This window comes from Oenanthe melanoleuca, chromosome 10 (genome assembly GCF_029582105.1).
Source record: "Oenanthe melanoleuca isolate GR-GAL-2019-014 chromosome 10, OMel1.0, whole genome shotgun sequence".
Taxonomy (NCBI): domain Eukaryota; kingdom Metazoa; phylum Chordata; class Aves; order Passeriformes; family Muscicapidae; genus Oenanthe; species Oenanthe melanoleuca.
In genome coordinates, this window is record NC_079344.1 from 11,078,175 (window position 1) to 11,095,723 (window position 17,549).

General features: G+C 41.3%; 1 protein-coding gene across 1 annotated transcript in view; it reads right to left on the reverse strand.

The window, feature by feature from the left end:
- The window catches only part of AGBL1 (AGBL carboxypeptidase 1), a 261,953-nt gene that overhangs the window by 192,980 nt on the left and 51,424 nt on the right, over nucleotides 1–17,549 (reverse strand). Inside the window, exons 7-15 of the mRNA XM_056500274.1 lie at nucleotides 16,922–17,130; nucleotides 11,571–11,736; nucleotides 10,581–10,654; nucleotides 8,436–8,552; nucleotides 6,898–7,493; nucleotides 5,547–5,630; nucleotides 4,426–4,512; nucleotides 3,962–4,110; nucleotides 666–753 (exon numbers count right to left, since the gene is read on the reverse strand). Of these exons, the coding sequence (XP_056356249.1) occupies nucleotides 666–753; nucleotides 3,962–4,110; nucleotides 4,426–4,512; nucleotides 5,547–5,630; nucleotides 6,898–7,493; nucleotides 8,436–8,552; nucleotides 10,581–10,654; nucleotides 11,571–11,736; nucleotides 16,922–17,130 (1,570 nt within the window). The remainder of the gene's footprint in view (nucleotides 1–665; nucleotides 754–3,961; nucleotides 4,111–4,425; nucleotides 4,513–5,546; nucleotides 5,631–6,897; nucleotides 7,494–8,435; nucleotides 8,553–10,580; nucleotides 10,655–11,570; nucleotides 11,737–16,921; nucleotides 17,131–17,549) is intronic.

Genomic DNA, 17,549 nt, shown 5'->3' on the forward strand with positions numbered 1-17,549 from the left:
ACTGCATCATATATGTGAGCTCTTGAGGTAGAAAACCCTAAGGTCAGGTGCATGAAGGTCAGCAAAGAGTACTTGAAACAAAATAAAATAGCTACTCAAATTGCTCTAGACAGATGCTAGGCTGAGAGAGGATAATCTGTGCCTTCAACCCCTCCCCACCCCTGAAAAGAAAAATACAACAGAACATGGGACAAGTTGGAATTTTCTTCTGAGGCTCTGGCACACTGCAAAAACAGCCTAAAACTGGGAACTTGCACAAATATCAGCACTGAGCTTGCCACAATTATTTTGCACCACTGTTTTATATCCAGCCCATTCTTTAGCTCCTCAGCTCCTTTATCTCTCATAAAAGTCAGAGTATGCAACAGAAAAACAATGATCCCATCCAGCTCTTTTCTTCCTGGACAGGGGAAAAAACAACTACACTATTTCTCCTTTCCTTCTCCTTCCTCTTGGGCAAGGGAATTCTGCATATTCCCTGGCATCTAACAGTGACACCTCACTTGTGGCTGTTTGCTGAGGGGGAAGCACATAACACACTGAGCCAGCACCAATGCAGAGACATTTGAAATAGGGTGGCAAGAGGCTCATGACATCGGTGCAGCTAACAGGAGCAGAACAGTGGAGAAAGGAAGGCACAAATTATTCACCAAAAGGGCACTCACTTGTAGTAGCAGATGTCCTGGCCTGCCCGGGTCCAGCGGGGCCGGCCCTGCAGAGCTTCCCTCACTGAGTACATGACCAGCTGCATGCCTACAGAAAACAAGACAGCTTCAGGTGATGGACTTCCCTGGCTGGAAAAGACAGGAGTGGGAAGAAAAAGCCTAAAGAAGAAGCATCATTATTTTGTCAGTGCTTTCTCTGCTGATAGTTTATGCATTCCCAAAGCCCTGTGTTTTGTTCTGAGACAGCCATGTCTGTACAAAAAGCCCCTCCAGAAGAAATGAGCTGAATGGAGTTTATTAAAAAATAAATTATTCTTCTGGCCTTTGCAAACCATTTTGTTTACCAGCTGAGGAAGGGAAAGAAAATAATATGAATCAAGGCATCAACAAGATCAGTAACTTGGTTACTCCAATATTTCATGCTTGGCTGCACTATTATTGAACTCCTAATCCTACCATAGCATCTGAGAACTGTGGTGCATCCAGCACCTGACCTTCTGAAACCAGCAAGCAAAACTAGAAGATTTTAAACTTCATATTAGACCTAAATACCATCTAAGTGTCATAAATGCTGATAACAATAGCATCCATCTTTGGACTGCACTATCCCAGAGCATGACTTCTTCCTGACCTCCAAAATATGACTGTTCCACACCCTGAGGGGCAAGGCTTCCTCTGATCTGAGCTGCACATCCTTTACTCACAGCTCCATGCAGCCAGCCCGTCTGCAGGGAGTTCTTGTATCAATTTCCTCTGCTGTACACACCTGCCTGCTCTTTAGGGCAGGGTGGGGATGCTGCCCTCCCTGCACAGCTCTCTGCACAGGGTGTCCCTGGTGAGGGAGGCTCCTGCCAGCAGCTCCAGTGGACCCAGCACAGCCACAGCTGAGCCCACCCATGGTGCTGGCACCACTTCTATGAGAGAGCATTTAGGAAAGACAAAAATGCCCTCCCAAGTATTTTTTTGTGTTGATAAGTTGCCCCCCAAGCCTTCTCTTGGCTGTTCTTGTGCTGGAGGGAGGTGATGCTTGAAAATCATTAACACTGATGACAGATTTGCATGGACAGCTGTTCAGTCCCCTGCTTCCTTTGGGTTTCTCTGTTAAACTCTGCAGCAGTGCTGGAGCCAGGCAGTATCAGCAGCAATGCCTTTGCAGCTCACCTCTGGCTGTGCTGTGGGGCAGCACTAACTCACCACAGCCAGGAGCAGCCTCTGGAATGCTATTTCTGAACCAGAGCTGTGAGTTATATACAAGAGGCAATTCTGTGTTTGGTACCAGCACATGGCCAGCATGAATTTTGAGAGACACAGGCCTGTCCAGATGCCCAGTTGCTCAGACGGGGGATGTGGGGCTCAGGATATTTTGATATCCTGAATGCCAGCTCCTGCCCTTCTCTCTGAGTCCAAAGGACTCACACATGAAACTGTCTCAGAGCAATGGTTGCTACTAGTCTGCCATCTCATTTTAATTAAAAATAAAAATCTGTTTCTTCTTTTTACTGCCCCTGTGGAAATGTTCAGTTTTAGAAAACAAACTGAAATCAGGGCTCTGATGAAATCCCATTATTTCCCATGGTAGAGTACGTTAGTAAGAAAGGGGGAAGGAGAGAGGTGGAAGCTGCACCTCCTGTCTTGCTCTGTTTCTGGCCACAACTACTTCATTAAATATCCTTTCTGCTGATTTGAAAGTCACAGAGTGCCATCTAATCAAGAGCAAATTGGAAAAATCAAACCAGACAAGTAACCAGGAGCTGTGAAGAACTGCCACCCAGGGCACTTTGGCACTACATCACAACTGGAGGCTTTTTGTCTCAGAGTGTGGGCATTAGCCCAGGAAGGTGCAGAGGGAATGTGACAAATAAACAGCATCTCTTACCACTGCTCTCTGTAAGTGCTGTGAGTGTGCTGGAAGGGGTAGTGAGCTTTACTCAGCCAAGCCAGAAAAGCTGGAGCTTCACTGCCTGCTTGGAGCAGCAGAAGGAACCCACAGAGGAATTGTTTAATAGCCAACCCCATGAACAAGCCATCCAAAAGCCAGCCATGGCTTAGCCTCCCTCCTTAGTCCAGATGGTATTTTCACACTTCTCTTCCAAATATATTTTTCACTGCATGCTGAACATGTGAGTCATGTGCAGTTTCAGGTACACAAAATGAGATTATAAATGCTGACAACAGCCAGACTAGCAGATAACAACCTTCCTCCAATAATGGCCTGAATCTCTGGCTACAAGAGTGAAGGCATTAGGGGCTACATCAATGATTGCATTATGGTTTTAAATAGGACATCAACATCCTTCATTTTCAGGCTCCTACCACACATACCATACTGATAGAAGATGACCAAAAAAAATTCAAGTGGGCTCTGTATGACTACTTGAACTTCAGCCCTTTGGGTTAAAGAGTAAATGCCTTTTAATTTGTCATGTAACTCATCCAGCCAGTTTCACACCTACAATTGATTCCAGCTCCCAGTGCTGTTTGCTGTAGGTGCATTGATCCTCAGAGAATTGTCCTGGTGATGCTAGAGGCTGTAGCCACAGGGCTTCAGAGGAATGCAAAGTCTAATATTATGGACTTATTAAACATTCTGAGTCAGGTCTTGAGCTGGTGTAAATTAACAGACCTCCATGGAAGCAAACAAACAAACAAAAAATACCCAGCGTATGCCAGCCAAGAATTCAGTCCACAGTCTTCTTGCAGAAGAAATAATTTCTCTTCTGAAATGGGTATTGAAAGATGGGATTTGCCCTGCCTGTTTCTGAATGATTCTGCCTTCCTCCTGAACCATGACAGGAGCTCAAAGACCGCAAGGAATAGAATTTTTAATCATCATTAATATCAACAGAAATTTCAGTAGGTCTGAAGATGTCTTACTAGATAAAACCAAAGAATCATGAATATTTGTTTGAGGATTATCACATTTCTTTAAATCTTAGAAGTACTTTCCAATCCTATGCTGCTCTTTCAGTTCCAACAGATTGTCTTTCCCCCCCCAGCTCTCCCAACCCTAGTGCCATTCTTCTTCAGTTCTGGCCTATAAACACAACAGTGACATTTATTTCCCCTCACAAATCCTCTCCCAGGTCTCAATATTCTGTTTCCTCCACAGTCCTCCTGAGGATAGACAAAGGTTCCTTGACAAATCTAAAGTGACTTTTTCAGTGGACTTCAGGGCAGATAAGATTGAATTTACAGTCTCCCTGATACTTATAGACAAGGAGAGTTTGAAACCTTTATGTCATTAAAAAGATGCTCTCGTGAAGAGAAGGCCACCCCAAGTCCCCAAAGGCTCCTACCATAATTAAACTGGCTGTTGAACTTCTCACAGTTGATGATGTTGAAGCGATAGGGAACCGCTGACTTCATGTCACGGACCTCGAAGTAGAACCACTGGTGATGCTGGCTGCTGTTCACATCTGCATTCAGAATCAGGTCATACTCAAACCTGCAAAGGAGAATAGTATAAACAGTGGCCATGAACACCTCCTGTCTGCCACTGAACATGCTGACAGCAGCCTATGCAGTCCAATTGATTGATACCTTGTGAGCATCACCATCAAGCACCATTAAATACTCACACTATAACAGTCAAAACATTTTGAGCTGTTTTCTTCATCATGTTCCTTCCATGACATCCAGGTGTCAGAAGGCACAACAAGCTCCACATCACCTAAGCTGTTTCCCTGGCTGACCCTTTCCAAGGCCAGGAGAAGCCTCCATCCCGTGCTGTGGGTGGGACACCTCCCTGCAGGGTACTTACTCTCGCACTTGGATCGCTTTCCGAAGGTTTCCCGACTCGAACTTGGAGAAAAACGTCAGACAGCCTGGAGCAGCTGGGCTTGAGCCACTGCTGGAAAGCAAAGCAAGGACACCTGTAGCAGGTTGCTTCAAAGCTAAGCCTTCCCCAGCACCTTTTGTACGCTAAAATTGGCTTTAATATTTTTTTTTTAGTAAGTACAACCCTGGAAAGAGGAGGAAGTGAACAAATCCATAACCTTCCTATCCAGTGCAACTTCTCTCTACTCTTGCTTAGTAATTCTAAATCACATCTTGCCTTTTCCCAATACTCTCTTTTGTTGCTGTCCATGTTTGCTTTCTTTATTTGACTTACTTTCCCACTGGACTATTCCTATTATTTCATTAATTGCAGAAGGCAGTTTTATACAATTACTCTGTATTTACTCTTCCTTCATCTATAGAGTTTCTTCCTCCAATTGCTTAGAAACCCTTAAATTAATCCTAAGCAGCTACATAACTTTCTCCTACCTCAAACTCTCACCTCTTTTTTACTCCAAAGAATGTCCTCCAAGTCACCTATCCTTCCTCTAAATGCAATTTCATTAGATTTGGGACCCTCTCAACTGCCTGGTGCTACATTTTCTCACAAACCACAGCTGAGCTTTTAAAGCAGTTTACAAGGCCAGATGTTTGAGGGTTTTTTCAGAAGTGCTGTGGGAGTGTCACACTATTAAACAGGGCACATCTACAGCCTGTGACACTGGCTGTGCAGGCACTCAGTGGGAAATGCTGCCTCAGGGGGTGGAAAGGATGGATTTGTAAGTACAGTTCCCAGCACCAGTCTTCACATCTCTGTTCCAAATCACTGCATGCAATGCAGAGAGATCCAGGGACAACCTACAGTCCCTCTGGTGTATTTTCTTGTTCTATCTTAAAAGTTTTGATGCTCTCCTCCTCCAGTGACTTCCACAGCAAATCCTTTCCCTGGAGTCATCTACAAGGAATCTGCTCCTCCTGGATATTTCCTCTGTTAGGGCTTTACCTCCTGTGCTATTTCTTCTTTACCTGTATCAGAGCTGGTCAAGTGAACTGAGCTCAGTGGGAGCACTGGCACTGGTTGCACACTCAGTTTAAGTGACCCACCTGGGATCATCTAAATCAAACACAGTTCTTCCTATCACATCCCCTGGCTGGATTAGGCGGCGAACATCATCCAGGACTCTGTCCCTGAGAACAAGAAAGCAGCAAATCAGCAAATTGTAGAGACAGTGTGAGAAATATAGAGTATGCTTCTAGAAAGAGTCTTAGGAAATTCTTTTTAAGGACTGGGAAGGACTTCCATGTGCTGATTCCAGGTGAACTTTTTTTTCACATTGTGAGAACACTTCTGGTCCATCCCCATTACTATGGGTTGCCTTTTGGGTTAAAACACTGATTCTGCAAAATTTTTTATTCACTGCTGGATTTGACACTACTGTGTCATATTTTATTTATCCCCAGTTCTTCCCAGTCAATGCCAACCCCCAAGTGGACAGTCTTACCCTGTGAGGAAATACCTACCATAACTTCCAAACTTACAAATCTGACTCAGAGTGAATATTGACTATAAGTCAAGCTGATTTCTACTCATTATTAAACAGAGCTTCTCTGTTCCCTGAAGATGGTCAAATGTGGAACAGCAGATTTTCTTCCTGACCTTTGAATCATGTTATGCCTCAAAGCATGATATGATTAGTCCCATTTTAGCTGTGCAGTTACACATGTTGCTGTAGCCTTAAAAGCAGAGCTTTTAGAGCAACAGTGCAGGAAGATGGTAGAGTGATTTTGCCTCTAAATAAGATTTCTAGCTTAAATATTTACTGCAGAAAGAATGATTCTCCCTAGCAGTCAGCAATCAGTCGTCTTAAATGCCATTTGTTGATCAATTCTAAAGTTTAGCATAGAATCCACCATCTTTGCTGCCTGCTAAAAATCCCCATACCACTAAAAGGAAATATAAAGTCATTGCATATAGGCCTATGTCAAGCCAAAAAATTGTTTTTATAGGAGCTTTCTCTCCCAGCATGACTTCAAAACACAACTTCCCACTCAAGTGAGCACCTAAATAATGAGAGGTCCTGAGAGGACAGATAGGATTGTCCCTGAAAGAACCAGATGGGACCAATGGTAAAAGCACTAAACGTGGCTGAATAAAGAGTAAGATTGAAGGTAAAAATATATCTTACAAGGACACAGAGGCTTCTCCATCTCTAAAATGGACTTGTTCTTCTTTGTGTTCTAACAAGATCACAGATTCACAATCCAACTTAGAATCTTATCACAGATATAGGTATATTGATGAATTCACCAATCAATTGAGGCAAATAATTGGGTGGCAAAAAACTTGTTCAATAACTTCCTGAGACATTCAACAAGAGCTGTTAGAACAAGACCTAATAAGCCATGTTTGAGCCCAAGAGCTCTCAGTGTGGTCACTCCATTAAAGCACAATCACCTTTGGACCCCGTGCTTGCGCTCCAACACGGGCTTGCTGGAAGGAGGTGGCTGGTGACCCCAGAAATCTGGGAATGCCAGCTCTCTGTAGCCTGGGATGGACTTCACACATTTGGCCCTGGCTGCATAGAAACAAGGGCTATGGAATGGGATGTGGTGCTTCTCCAGAAGATTTCTAACTATATCTGAGCTCTCCAGCATCACTTCAGGACTAGCGTTGATTGAGGCCTCACAGTGAGGGTAAAACATTTTTTTGTACCAAGCAGCATCTTTTGGGAGAGGGCAAAAAGCAAACACATGACTCCTGGATGGATCTTCCTCCTCACAGAAGTCTTTATTCTGGGCTTCTTCAGCAATGTCTCTCTTTTCATCATTCTTATCCCATATGCATTCCTCCTTCTTTCTCCTGCTCTGAAATGGGACTTTGAAATCCTTTTCCCCTGGATCTGATCCCATCTCTGTGGCACTTTGGTTTCTCCATCTGCAGTTTGGATATTTCACAGAAGTAGCACTTGGAATGAAATGAGAGGGAGCAGAGGGAAGCTTCTCAGTCCTGTCCTCCAAGCTCTTCTTTTCCTCAGATTCAAATTCAAGCTCCTTTAAATGTAAAAAGCAGAAGAAATTAAAAGAAACTACAGACAGATTGTGCCTCCTTCCAGATGAAACCTTTCAAGGAGGAAAAGAGGAAATATTTACATATCTCCCAAAACTGTACTCAACCAATAAAACAGCCAGAGCAAACTCAGTGCATGGACCACTTGCCAGTATTTCTCTATCCACAAAGCTGTTTCAACCTCAGAAACCAAAAAGAATCTGATGAAGATGACTCAACCAAAACCAATCATTCAAACAAAGAAGGGAAGATATTTTGCAAGGCATTTTTTCAAAGATATAAATGTTACAGGGAGGTAAAGGTGACCAATCTGTCATGCAAAACTTTACCTTCATGCAGGAGTATGATTTAATTCCATTTGGCTATTTATGGTCACAATATTGTGCTTACAGGAGATACATTAACCTAGCAGTCTTTTTCAGATTCATATTTGAAACAGGGTTTTCAGCTCTCCTAAATTCCAAAACATGTAATGAGTGCCATATTCCTTATTTTCTTGTCCCAAGCACCACTACAAAAAAAAATTATTTGAACTGTTCATTTCATTCAGTGCAATCTCCTCTTCCTTCAAACCACTAGCTGACAGTATTTACTTTTCACATCTCATTCTGATTCTGATATTGCTGTTGAAATTGCCAGCAAGGATACAAATTATCTGACAGATTTCTCATGTGGCAATTGATTCAACAGTGCTTACTTAATCTACACCCAGACAAATGTGCATCAAACATCATTCCTTTTATCACTCATGATTCACACCAATAAACTACAGCAGAAGTCATAATCTTTGGCTTTCCAGTCCTGTAAGACTTAGAGATTCACTCTTGAAATAGCCTTGTCTAGCTATTATTTGTCAATACTCCCTTTCAAGTATTTCTTAAATTCCGGAACATTCACAAATAAAGGAAACTGCACTACAATCATACCTGAAAATTCTGGGACAGTTCTGCACACAGAGCTTCATACTTTTCAAGCTCTTGTTCTGGCCGGTCAAGCACTGGCCTTGACCTCAATTTATTCACATCAGTCTCCAAGTCACAGTCCTACAAAAGCAGAATAGAACAGCACGTGTATTACACCTGCCCCACGAGATGATCTCAACCATCAGTGAATTGAGGATAAAACCAGTACCTGAAACGTTCACAGTCAAAGGCTGCTGTGCATTACTGTGCAGCCTCACCCATATCAGATGTGAGAACCAAAGCCAAACTGTGTCCAGCATTTGACTATTACATAAAACAAAAAAACCGACCAAACAAAAAACAAACAGGAAAAGTTGGAACAAGAGGAAAGGATGGAGACATGGCATTGATGACTGGGCATTACATTACAGCATTATTCAAATAATTCAATGTGTTTATGTCCCACCAAATGCCATCAAAGTAATTATTTGCTCCTGACAAACAGATTCATTTCCAGAGCTGTTATAAAACAAAAAATAAGTAAATTTGCCTGAATGCAGCACTGCCCATGGCATTTCAAACCATGAGCCACACTTGGGTGAAAAAGCAGAGTCTGAAGTGCTGTTTGGGCAGAGATGGAAAAGCAATGAAGACCTGCCAGGAGCATGAGGTTGGTGGAAAAGGATTTGCCAATAAGAGCACACTGATGCATAAGAAGCTTCAAATTTCAGATGGAAAAGAAAAGATGTGGTGATTTTTATTTTCATAGAACTCTCTGAACAGTTCCTGATGGAAGGGTAGAGCCAAGTTTCAGTTTGGTTGGTGTTGTTAGCATGCATGGATGTGTTATGTAGCTGTGAAAATGTTTGTAAATCACATCAATACCAGCAAACATTCTGCAAAAGATCTTATACAGGAAAAGAAAAAGGGATAAGCTGAACGTTCATTATCCATTCCCTGCTTGCTTTTCCTTTAGCAAGGTTTTTTACAGGAGATATATGGCCAGTAAACCAGACAAACAGTATTTAAAACTCATATTCAGAATAAGCTCTTAGGCAAAATAAAAAATAAAAAATAAAAAAAAAAAAAAAAACCAACTCCAAAACTGCTTACATCTACTTGGTAAATCCTTATGAATAATGAAATAGTTCAGAAGCATAGTGGAGCTGTTACTGAATGAATAACTAATTAAAGAAGGAGATAAATCCACTATGAGCCTTATTCCTAATGAGCATCTTGACGAGTTCTAATATTCAGATAAAAACAGCCAGACAGGGGCAAGTTAGGACACTCAGATAATGTGGGGGGGTTAACTTCCTTTTTTCACTGGGTGACATCAGTTTAATATTTGAGGAGAAAAAGACAGGACAAGTAATGAGAATTCCCTTTCATAGAAGGTCTCAATCATTTCTAATTAGACTGCATTTGCAACTTCATTTCTTTAATTTGCTTTCCCAAGCCTCTTTATGTGGACAAGACTTATTAGCAGTATTCACTACTTCACATTTGCATATGAGCTTGTTTATATTTTCACAACAAAAAAGTTTGCACCCTCATCTTCAGCTGGTAGAAGTTCTTTTTGCTAGTTAGGTCACTTCAGGGAGAGTGCAAAGGGAGAATTCAGAGAGATATTGAATAATTAATTGTATTATTTGTCTATGCACAGCAGCAAATAAAGAAGGCATATAGATTCAAATGCACCAGCTGTGGCTTAAAAGAACTAACCTTTTCCTTAGGGAAGGTGCACAGCCTAAATATGCACTGGTATAGGAATAAAGAAAGGGTTAGCCTTTCCTAGATGATAAATCAATTTTCCCTAAGTGCCCTTTTCCTGGCACATGCCTAGTGGATCAAAGACCCACCATTTATCCCTGACTGGGGACGTGATTCTGGGCAGCCTCTGCAGGAACAGAGAAGCCACCAAACTCCCTCCACTCTGGGTGACAAGCATGACAATGAATACAATAAAAGCAGGGCACTTTTCAGTGAAAGTCAGTGCATTCTCCTTTCCTTCTTCCAAGTATCCTCCTATTTCCCATCTAGTGTGTTCACATGGGACCACATGCACATCTACATTCTCTGCTTAGTGTTTCAAGGTGTAAAAATGAACAATGAAAGTTTTATTTTCCAGTATGTAGATAATTATGGGAACTATTCTCGTATACCTACTTCCTCTTTACTCTCCACATCCTCGTTATCCCAGTCGTTTTCAGCCTCTTCCTCTCCTTCACTTTCACTGTCACCTGCAGAAGGAGGAAGGAGGCAGAGACAGGTGTTCAACCTAATATCCCTCTCATACCCCACAGAGAAATACATGTAAATTCTTCTGTGTGTGCCACACAGTCCACAACCCACCACAACCCTGATTAAAGCAAATCCCATTTGTTAATCTCATACAAATGAATTTGGCACCAATTCACCCAGTTTTTAAGCTCTCCTCTCTTGGACTCCAGCACTGCCTTTCAAAACCATGACAAATGTCCCCATGATATGGATCCAACTCATTTTGCAAAGCAATGCAGAGATTTTCTGCTTGGCTGCAATGATATTACAGGATGCTCTTAATCTGTATTATCTAGATTAGGGTGTTTTACTGCTATGATTGTTACAGTATTTCAGCATCATCCACACCAAATTGAATGTAGCAAAAATTGCTTCTGTGTATCATGGAGCCTTTTCTGCAGAGCAGCTCTCCTGCCTGTGTTCCAGTTCTGCTTTCCAGCAACAGCTCCCATCTTTTACTCATGCAGCATGACTGCTATCTGCTTTTACTTTAGGAAAGGAAAAGCATGATAATTCTTGCAATTCTTTACTGAAAAGGCTGCAGGGCAGTTCTTACCCCCCAAGCAGCCAATGCACAATCATGTCTCTGTCTGTTACTGAAGAGCAATACCCACTCTGTTCCACTATTTTTTGGATAACAGAAGAATTTTTTTCCCCTTTTCCTTACTCCTTTCTGTCTTCTCTCATTTATTCTCCAAACAGACTCTCACAGCTTCAAGAAGACCTGGGAGTAATTTCTTCCCTATTGAGTGACACTGTAGGTTATCAGATTAATTTTATCTGTGAATCTCAGGATTATGCCAAGTCTCCCTTCCCCAGATCCCACACTTAATTCTTATGTCATGCTCCTTTTGAACTCACCCTTTGGCCATTTACCTTCAGATCCCTCACATGGAGGTTCAGCACTGGCATTCCCAGGAAGAGGGAAGGAATAGGAACTCCTGACAGTCACCACAGGCAGATGCTCCTTGGGGTAGCACTTCCTCAGAATATGAGTCGCAGTAGTTATGATAGGATCCAGATTTTTACAAGACAAACAGTCCTAGGAAACAAAGGAGAACTACATTAAGAACAGCTTCTTACAACAGTCCTCCCTGTCACACATAACCCCCCAAAGCAGAGCCACTCTTCTGATGAAAACATAATTCCCTTTACCAGCCATGATTCACACCCATAAACTACAGTAAAATCATAATCTTGGTTTTCCAGTCCTATAAAACCTACAGGTTTACTCTTGCAATAATCTTGTCCAGTTATCAATACTTTTCAATATTTCTTCTCAAGTATTTCCTAAATTCTGGAATATTCACAAATCAAGGAAACTGCACTGTGATTGTACCTGAAAATTATGTGAAAGTGCTGGACACATTGCTTCATATTGTTCACATTATTTCCCCTTCTTTTTTATCATTGAAGAAATATAACCGGAACAGCAAGTTCTGCAGTCTGAAACTTGAGTTCCTGCAGCCCATCTCTTACAGACATGCATGGACCTCAGGGGATTTCCATCCCCACATGTCATTTGGGAGACACAGCATCTCTGAGCTCTGCTCCAAATTGTTGTAGTCAGGGTACATTAAAGGAAGATAACACAAGTAACAGTATCACTGAAGCAATATGGTTTTTAATATGGATTAAAAAAGGCTTTGTGGAGCCTGTGTGTATGGTTTTGGCTGCCAAAACATGCCAAAATCTGTGATTCTGCCCCTTCAGCACCACTGCACCCAGAGTCATCATGCCAAAACTCACAGAGATAAACTAACACAGTTAACAGCAGGATTTCAGTGTGTTCATGGTACACAATATACTCTCAAAGAGAGCACTCCCACTGCACTCTACTCTCTGTGGTTAAAGCATTAGACCCAAGAGTTATTCTGAAAGATCACTATATGTTACCTAATCATAAAATAATCAGTAACTGCAGTATCCCACAATTTCTGCTGCTATAATCCAGAGAAGAAAAAATAGACATGTAAGGATTTTGTAGAGCCCAGGTATACTTTGAAGACAGAATATTTTGTATTTTTTTTGTTGTACTGTTTTGCAAGTGAGTTTCTCAGACTTTTGTTGCAAATAAAACAAACCAAAATCCCCACAGAACTAAAGCAAAGACCCCCTGGGACATCATAGAAGTGATGTAAGTCTTCATACATCACAGTGCATGTCTTCAATATAACAGAGTCAGGGAATTTGGATAAAGGAACCATAGTGCTGCCCAAAAGCAAAGCTGTTTAAAACCAATTGGTGCAATTCTCAGAAAACCCAGCCCTCCTACCCAAATTCACAATTTTCACTCTGCCTCTCAGCATGTTTTCTTCATTGGTTTGGAACTGAGCTCATCAGAACAGGAATGCAACTTAAATAAGCAGCATGAATGTGCTATAAGGCAAAATAGCAATATTGTAATACATTCTACAACTATTTCATATTTGTGCATCCCTGTGGCAGAGATAAAACAGAACAACCAAGAGGGAAGAACAGATACTCTGTGCCATTGTCTGACAGCCCATAGTCAGGATTTGGGCTGGACAAAAAAAAAAACAAAAAACAAAACAAAACAAAACAAAACAAAACAAAAAAAAAAACAATCCAAGCATTCAGCAGAACCAGGCAGAGGGCCAAAAGAACATCAAGAACATAAAATGACCACTGGAACACAGGTCCTGCCTGACTAATCTGATCTCCTTGTAGGAAAAGGTGACACTGTTTAGTGGTGGACTTGAGAGTGCTGGGTTAATGACTGGATTCAATCTTAAAGGTCTTTTCCAATCTAAATGATTCTGTCATTATAAAGTCCTTTATAATAATTAGGAACATGAAAATGGCTGCATTGAGGTTCTTTTGGTTGTAGAGGATTCTACTCTGTTTTCTCATGTATGATTGAGCAGCATTATAAGATTCAGTGGGATTAACCAGGATTCCTGTAGGGAGGATAGAAAAAAATCATCTAAAGCTGACATGCTTACAAGATTCACTACAAGAATTTTAAATGTATTTCTAGTTCTCTGGTTGTTTGGAACTAGGGGGAGAGGAAAGAAAATTATGAAAGCATCTCAGAGGAAAGTTTTATTATGGGTAAAGCAAACACCAAGGAGAAGGGTTCCTATTTCTATTTTGATTTATTCACTCCTTCATATGGTTGCCTTTGTTTGCTTGTTATTAAAGGAAAGATTAGGAAAGTTTGCCTACATGTGGGAACAGGCTAATATTCTTAACAGTCTACTAGTTTAGTTTACTAAAACTGATCTGTTTTTGCTAAAACAGTGAACACAGGACTGTTTAATTGCCTGCCTTGGGACAACCATCCTAATTCATTGCCAAGTGAATTTAAATAGTCAAGTACAAGGCATGTTCATCCAGACAATGAACTTCAACACATGGAGTTAGTCAATGATGCTATTTGAAAGTCATATTTTTCTGTACAGCAAATTAGCTCACAAGTGCAAGCAAGCCTTAGAGGGAATATGTGGGACTGTTTTCATTACTGCTCATAAAGTGCTCTCAGATTCTAAGGTAACACTGTTTACAAATGACTGAAAATTATTACATCAGTGTGCTGGAAAAGCCCTTTTTACTGACACCTGGGAAGCAGACAGGAGACTGCTCTGTGTGTAAACTATCCCATTTATTTTTGTGGTGGAATAATGTGAATGAGGGAAGAGTAAATCCTTAGCTCAGAAAACTCATGTAGAGCTAACCTGGATTCAGATCTACTTTTTAATCTCCACACTCAATCTTTTCTCCACTGAATCTGGAATAGAACAGATATTATGGTATGTGACATATATATATATATATATAAAAAAGAGGTTTCAATATGACAGGAAGACAAAAGATAGTGATGCTGATGGATTCTCCTACTGGCAGACAGAGTGGAATGCAGGATAATGTTATCCTAGAGTAGGATGGGAAGGCTGAAGAGAAACAAGGCAAGTTTAAGAAACCAGATGGAAAAGTGATAAAATATCAAGATAATGTTCCATGCAGCAGTCTCTCCTAAAGCACACACAAACCTGTTTTCTTGTCTGAGTAGGCAGCTCTGACACTGCACACAAAACCAGACAGTGCTAATGTGAATATACCATTTAACTGTCAGGGAAATCTAAGTGCAGCTAGGAAGAGGGAATGGGAACAGAAAGTACTTCCTTTCCATTAACGATTTCATTATCTAAAATTATTTTTTATTCCAGGTAGAAGTAGAATTTAAAATATCTCTAAATTCCCCTAAAATATCTCTAAACTCTTCTCCAATACAGCAGCAGTCATTTCTAATCTATGTGAGGTGACAGTTTTTGAACTACTGGCTCCTCCTGTAAAGAAATAAGCTTAAGGACTATTAAAAGCTCAGGTATTTCATCTGTCCATCAGCCCAGACAATAGGCAGCCAGAGAGGTTTCAACTGAAAACCAGCCTTGTAAATTGAATTTCCACTGGAGTTTAAAACAAATCCAGCTTGGCAAAATGGTTTTCATTTCAATAAATATGTCTGTAAAAAAAAAAAAAAAGCTTAAAAAGTTTTCTAACTTTTCTAGTTAGACTTCAACACCTTAAAAACCTCATTAGTTGCTCAGAGTTTGGCCCAGGTTAATCACCACAGCCAGAGCATTCCCTAAAGGCACTAAAATACTGTCCACACACAGAGTCATTGCTTTCCCAGTCAGGAGCTGTTTGTCTTCTCCTGCCTTCATCTCTTTCTCTCTTGCTACAGCCTGTTGTCCATGTCAGGAGACAGGATTTCCCATCTTCCTATCATGAAAATTATGAATATTTTCATGGCACAGCAGCCTCTACCCCAGGTTAGAGTAGGGAAGAGCACAAGTGAGACCTCCTAGGGCTGCCAGACTCCTGCCAACCCTTCATGTCTTGGACAGACACTGCAAGACTGACAATATCCCAAAGAAGCAGTGAGAGAATATGTGAGTGAGAGAATTCTGAATATATCAACCTTGGCTATTCCTTGTCCAAGGTCTCCCTAATAACACACACTGGGAGTGGATACAAAAAGCAATCTGGAGCCCCTGAAGCTGTCATTTCTGCTCCACTTCTGACCTTTGGGAGGATCAGCATTAGCAGTGCTCACTGGAGCCTTGGTGTGTCATTTCCTGTTTGTTCACCCAAGGTGCCCCCACGTTTGCATTCCCATGGAGTTGCTCCCAGGCTGAGCTATCAGGAGGTGTTAGCTCAGAAAGCTCCATGGGCTGTGGAAGGCTCTGCAGAGGGAACGAGCCAACATCCACCCTGGAGCAGCTCTCTCCATCCACCCTGCTCACGTCTCCTCAGACCAGGCACTTCTCATGAGCAGAGGCCAAAATCCTCTGGGAGGTCTGCTGGCTCTGGCCACCTCATCCTACCTAAAGAAAAGGTCAGTTCTTCATGAGGAAAGTGAAGTGAAAAAATTCCAGAAGTCTCCCATACTCTGGTGGTAAGAAATGACTCACAGAAAAATCCTTCATGACAGTGATGGAAAACAGGAAGAAAAATACACTGAATCATAAGGCAATTGATTTTTTTAAGGGAGAAGGAGACAGTTTTTTTCTTTCTGATGGTTCTAGAGTGAGATAATGCAGAGCCAGTAAGAATGACAATGGAAACACTCCTATGGAATCACACTGGTGATTTTCTCTAAGTTCAAAGCAAGCTAAGGAAGCATTTTGCTGAGGGGCTGAGGAAACTCTCATTGCTCTGTACCTGCCTTTTCTATACCTTATAGGCATCCCATCCACAGGACCATAGCATCTTTTTTGAACTCACATTAATGTTTCACAAGATCAAAATGTAACCTCCTGAAAAACTGTTGATGGGTGTTTCTCATTAGGAAAGGCTTGGCTAAATGACCCTTTTGTTTAAAAGGCTGATTGAGTGGAATCATCTGGATATTGTAAAGAAAAATCTCACAAAAGACCCAATTCCCCTATAGAGATACTGTATTATTCTTCAGGAGAAATTGTCCAAGCAGGCAGCAGGATGTATAAGGAAAGAGAAAAGCACTTAAAGCATGAACTAAAATTCCCATGCATCTCATAGAAATTAAGTTCTGTTTTAAAACTAAATGCTTCAGCTTTTCTGAAGTACTAACTGTGTAGAAAGTCATTAGTTCTTAATTTTATCAGTTTTTCATTCATATTCCTATCCTGAATTTATATAACAATGGAATTTCCTGCAGTGGGATGTAGAACCCAGCTCCAGCCCCCAGATCACCTCATTTAAACACAAAAAGCACCAGTTACCTGCACACTTGTGAAGAGAATCTCCATTCCCCGGGAGCCAAGGAAAGTCTCCCTGCCCAGCTGGATGTTGGTGATGTATTTAAGGCAGAGCAGGAGACCCCTACGAATGTAAATGTAGTTGTTGGAGACATCATTGTGGTGCCAGTCTTGGTAGAGCCTCAGCAATTCTTCCAGGTAGCCTCTGTTCACTGCCCGGCGGCTGTTGGACTCTGCAAAGGAGAAAAAATTAAAATTAAACTCCTTCCTGTTTGGTAATTGTGGCTACTCAGTGCTTGAACTCAGACTTGAACACTTGCTAATAGTCTCAGTTTAAAAAACAAATTTTTTAAACTTTTTTTAATATTTAAAATGTTGTTTGCTGAACATGACCTATGTTCTTGGAACAATACATGAAAAAAAACCAAAGGACAACAGTGTCCTGTCTGGAAACAGGAACTCTCCAGATGAACCAAACCATAAGTCTGTATCTCCTTCCAAGTACTAATAAACCTAATTCCAGTTACATCACCACAAGATTTCCTGAAACTACCAAAGCTCCTGAGGAGTGAGAAAAGCTGAATAAAGAAAGAGTAGCCAACAGCAGAAAATCTTCACATAGAGCTGCACTTCAGTCCTGAGAGAACACCTT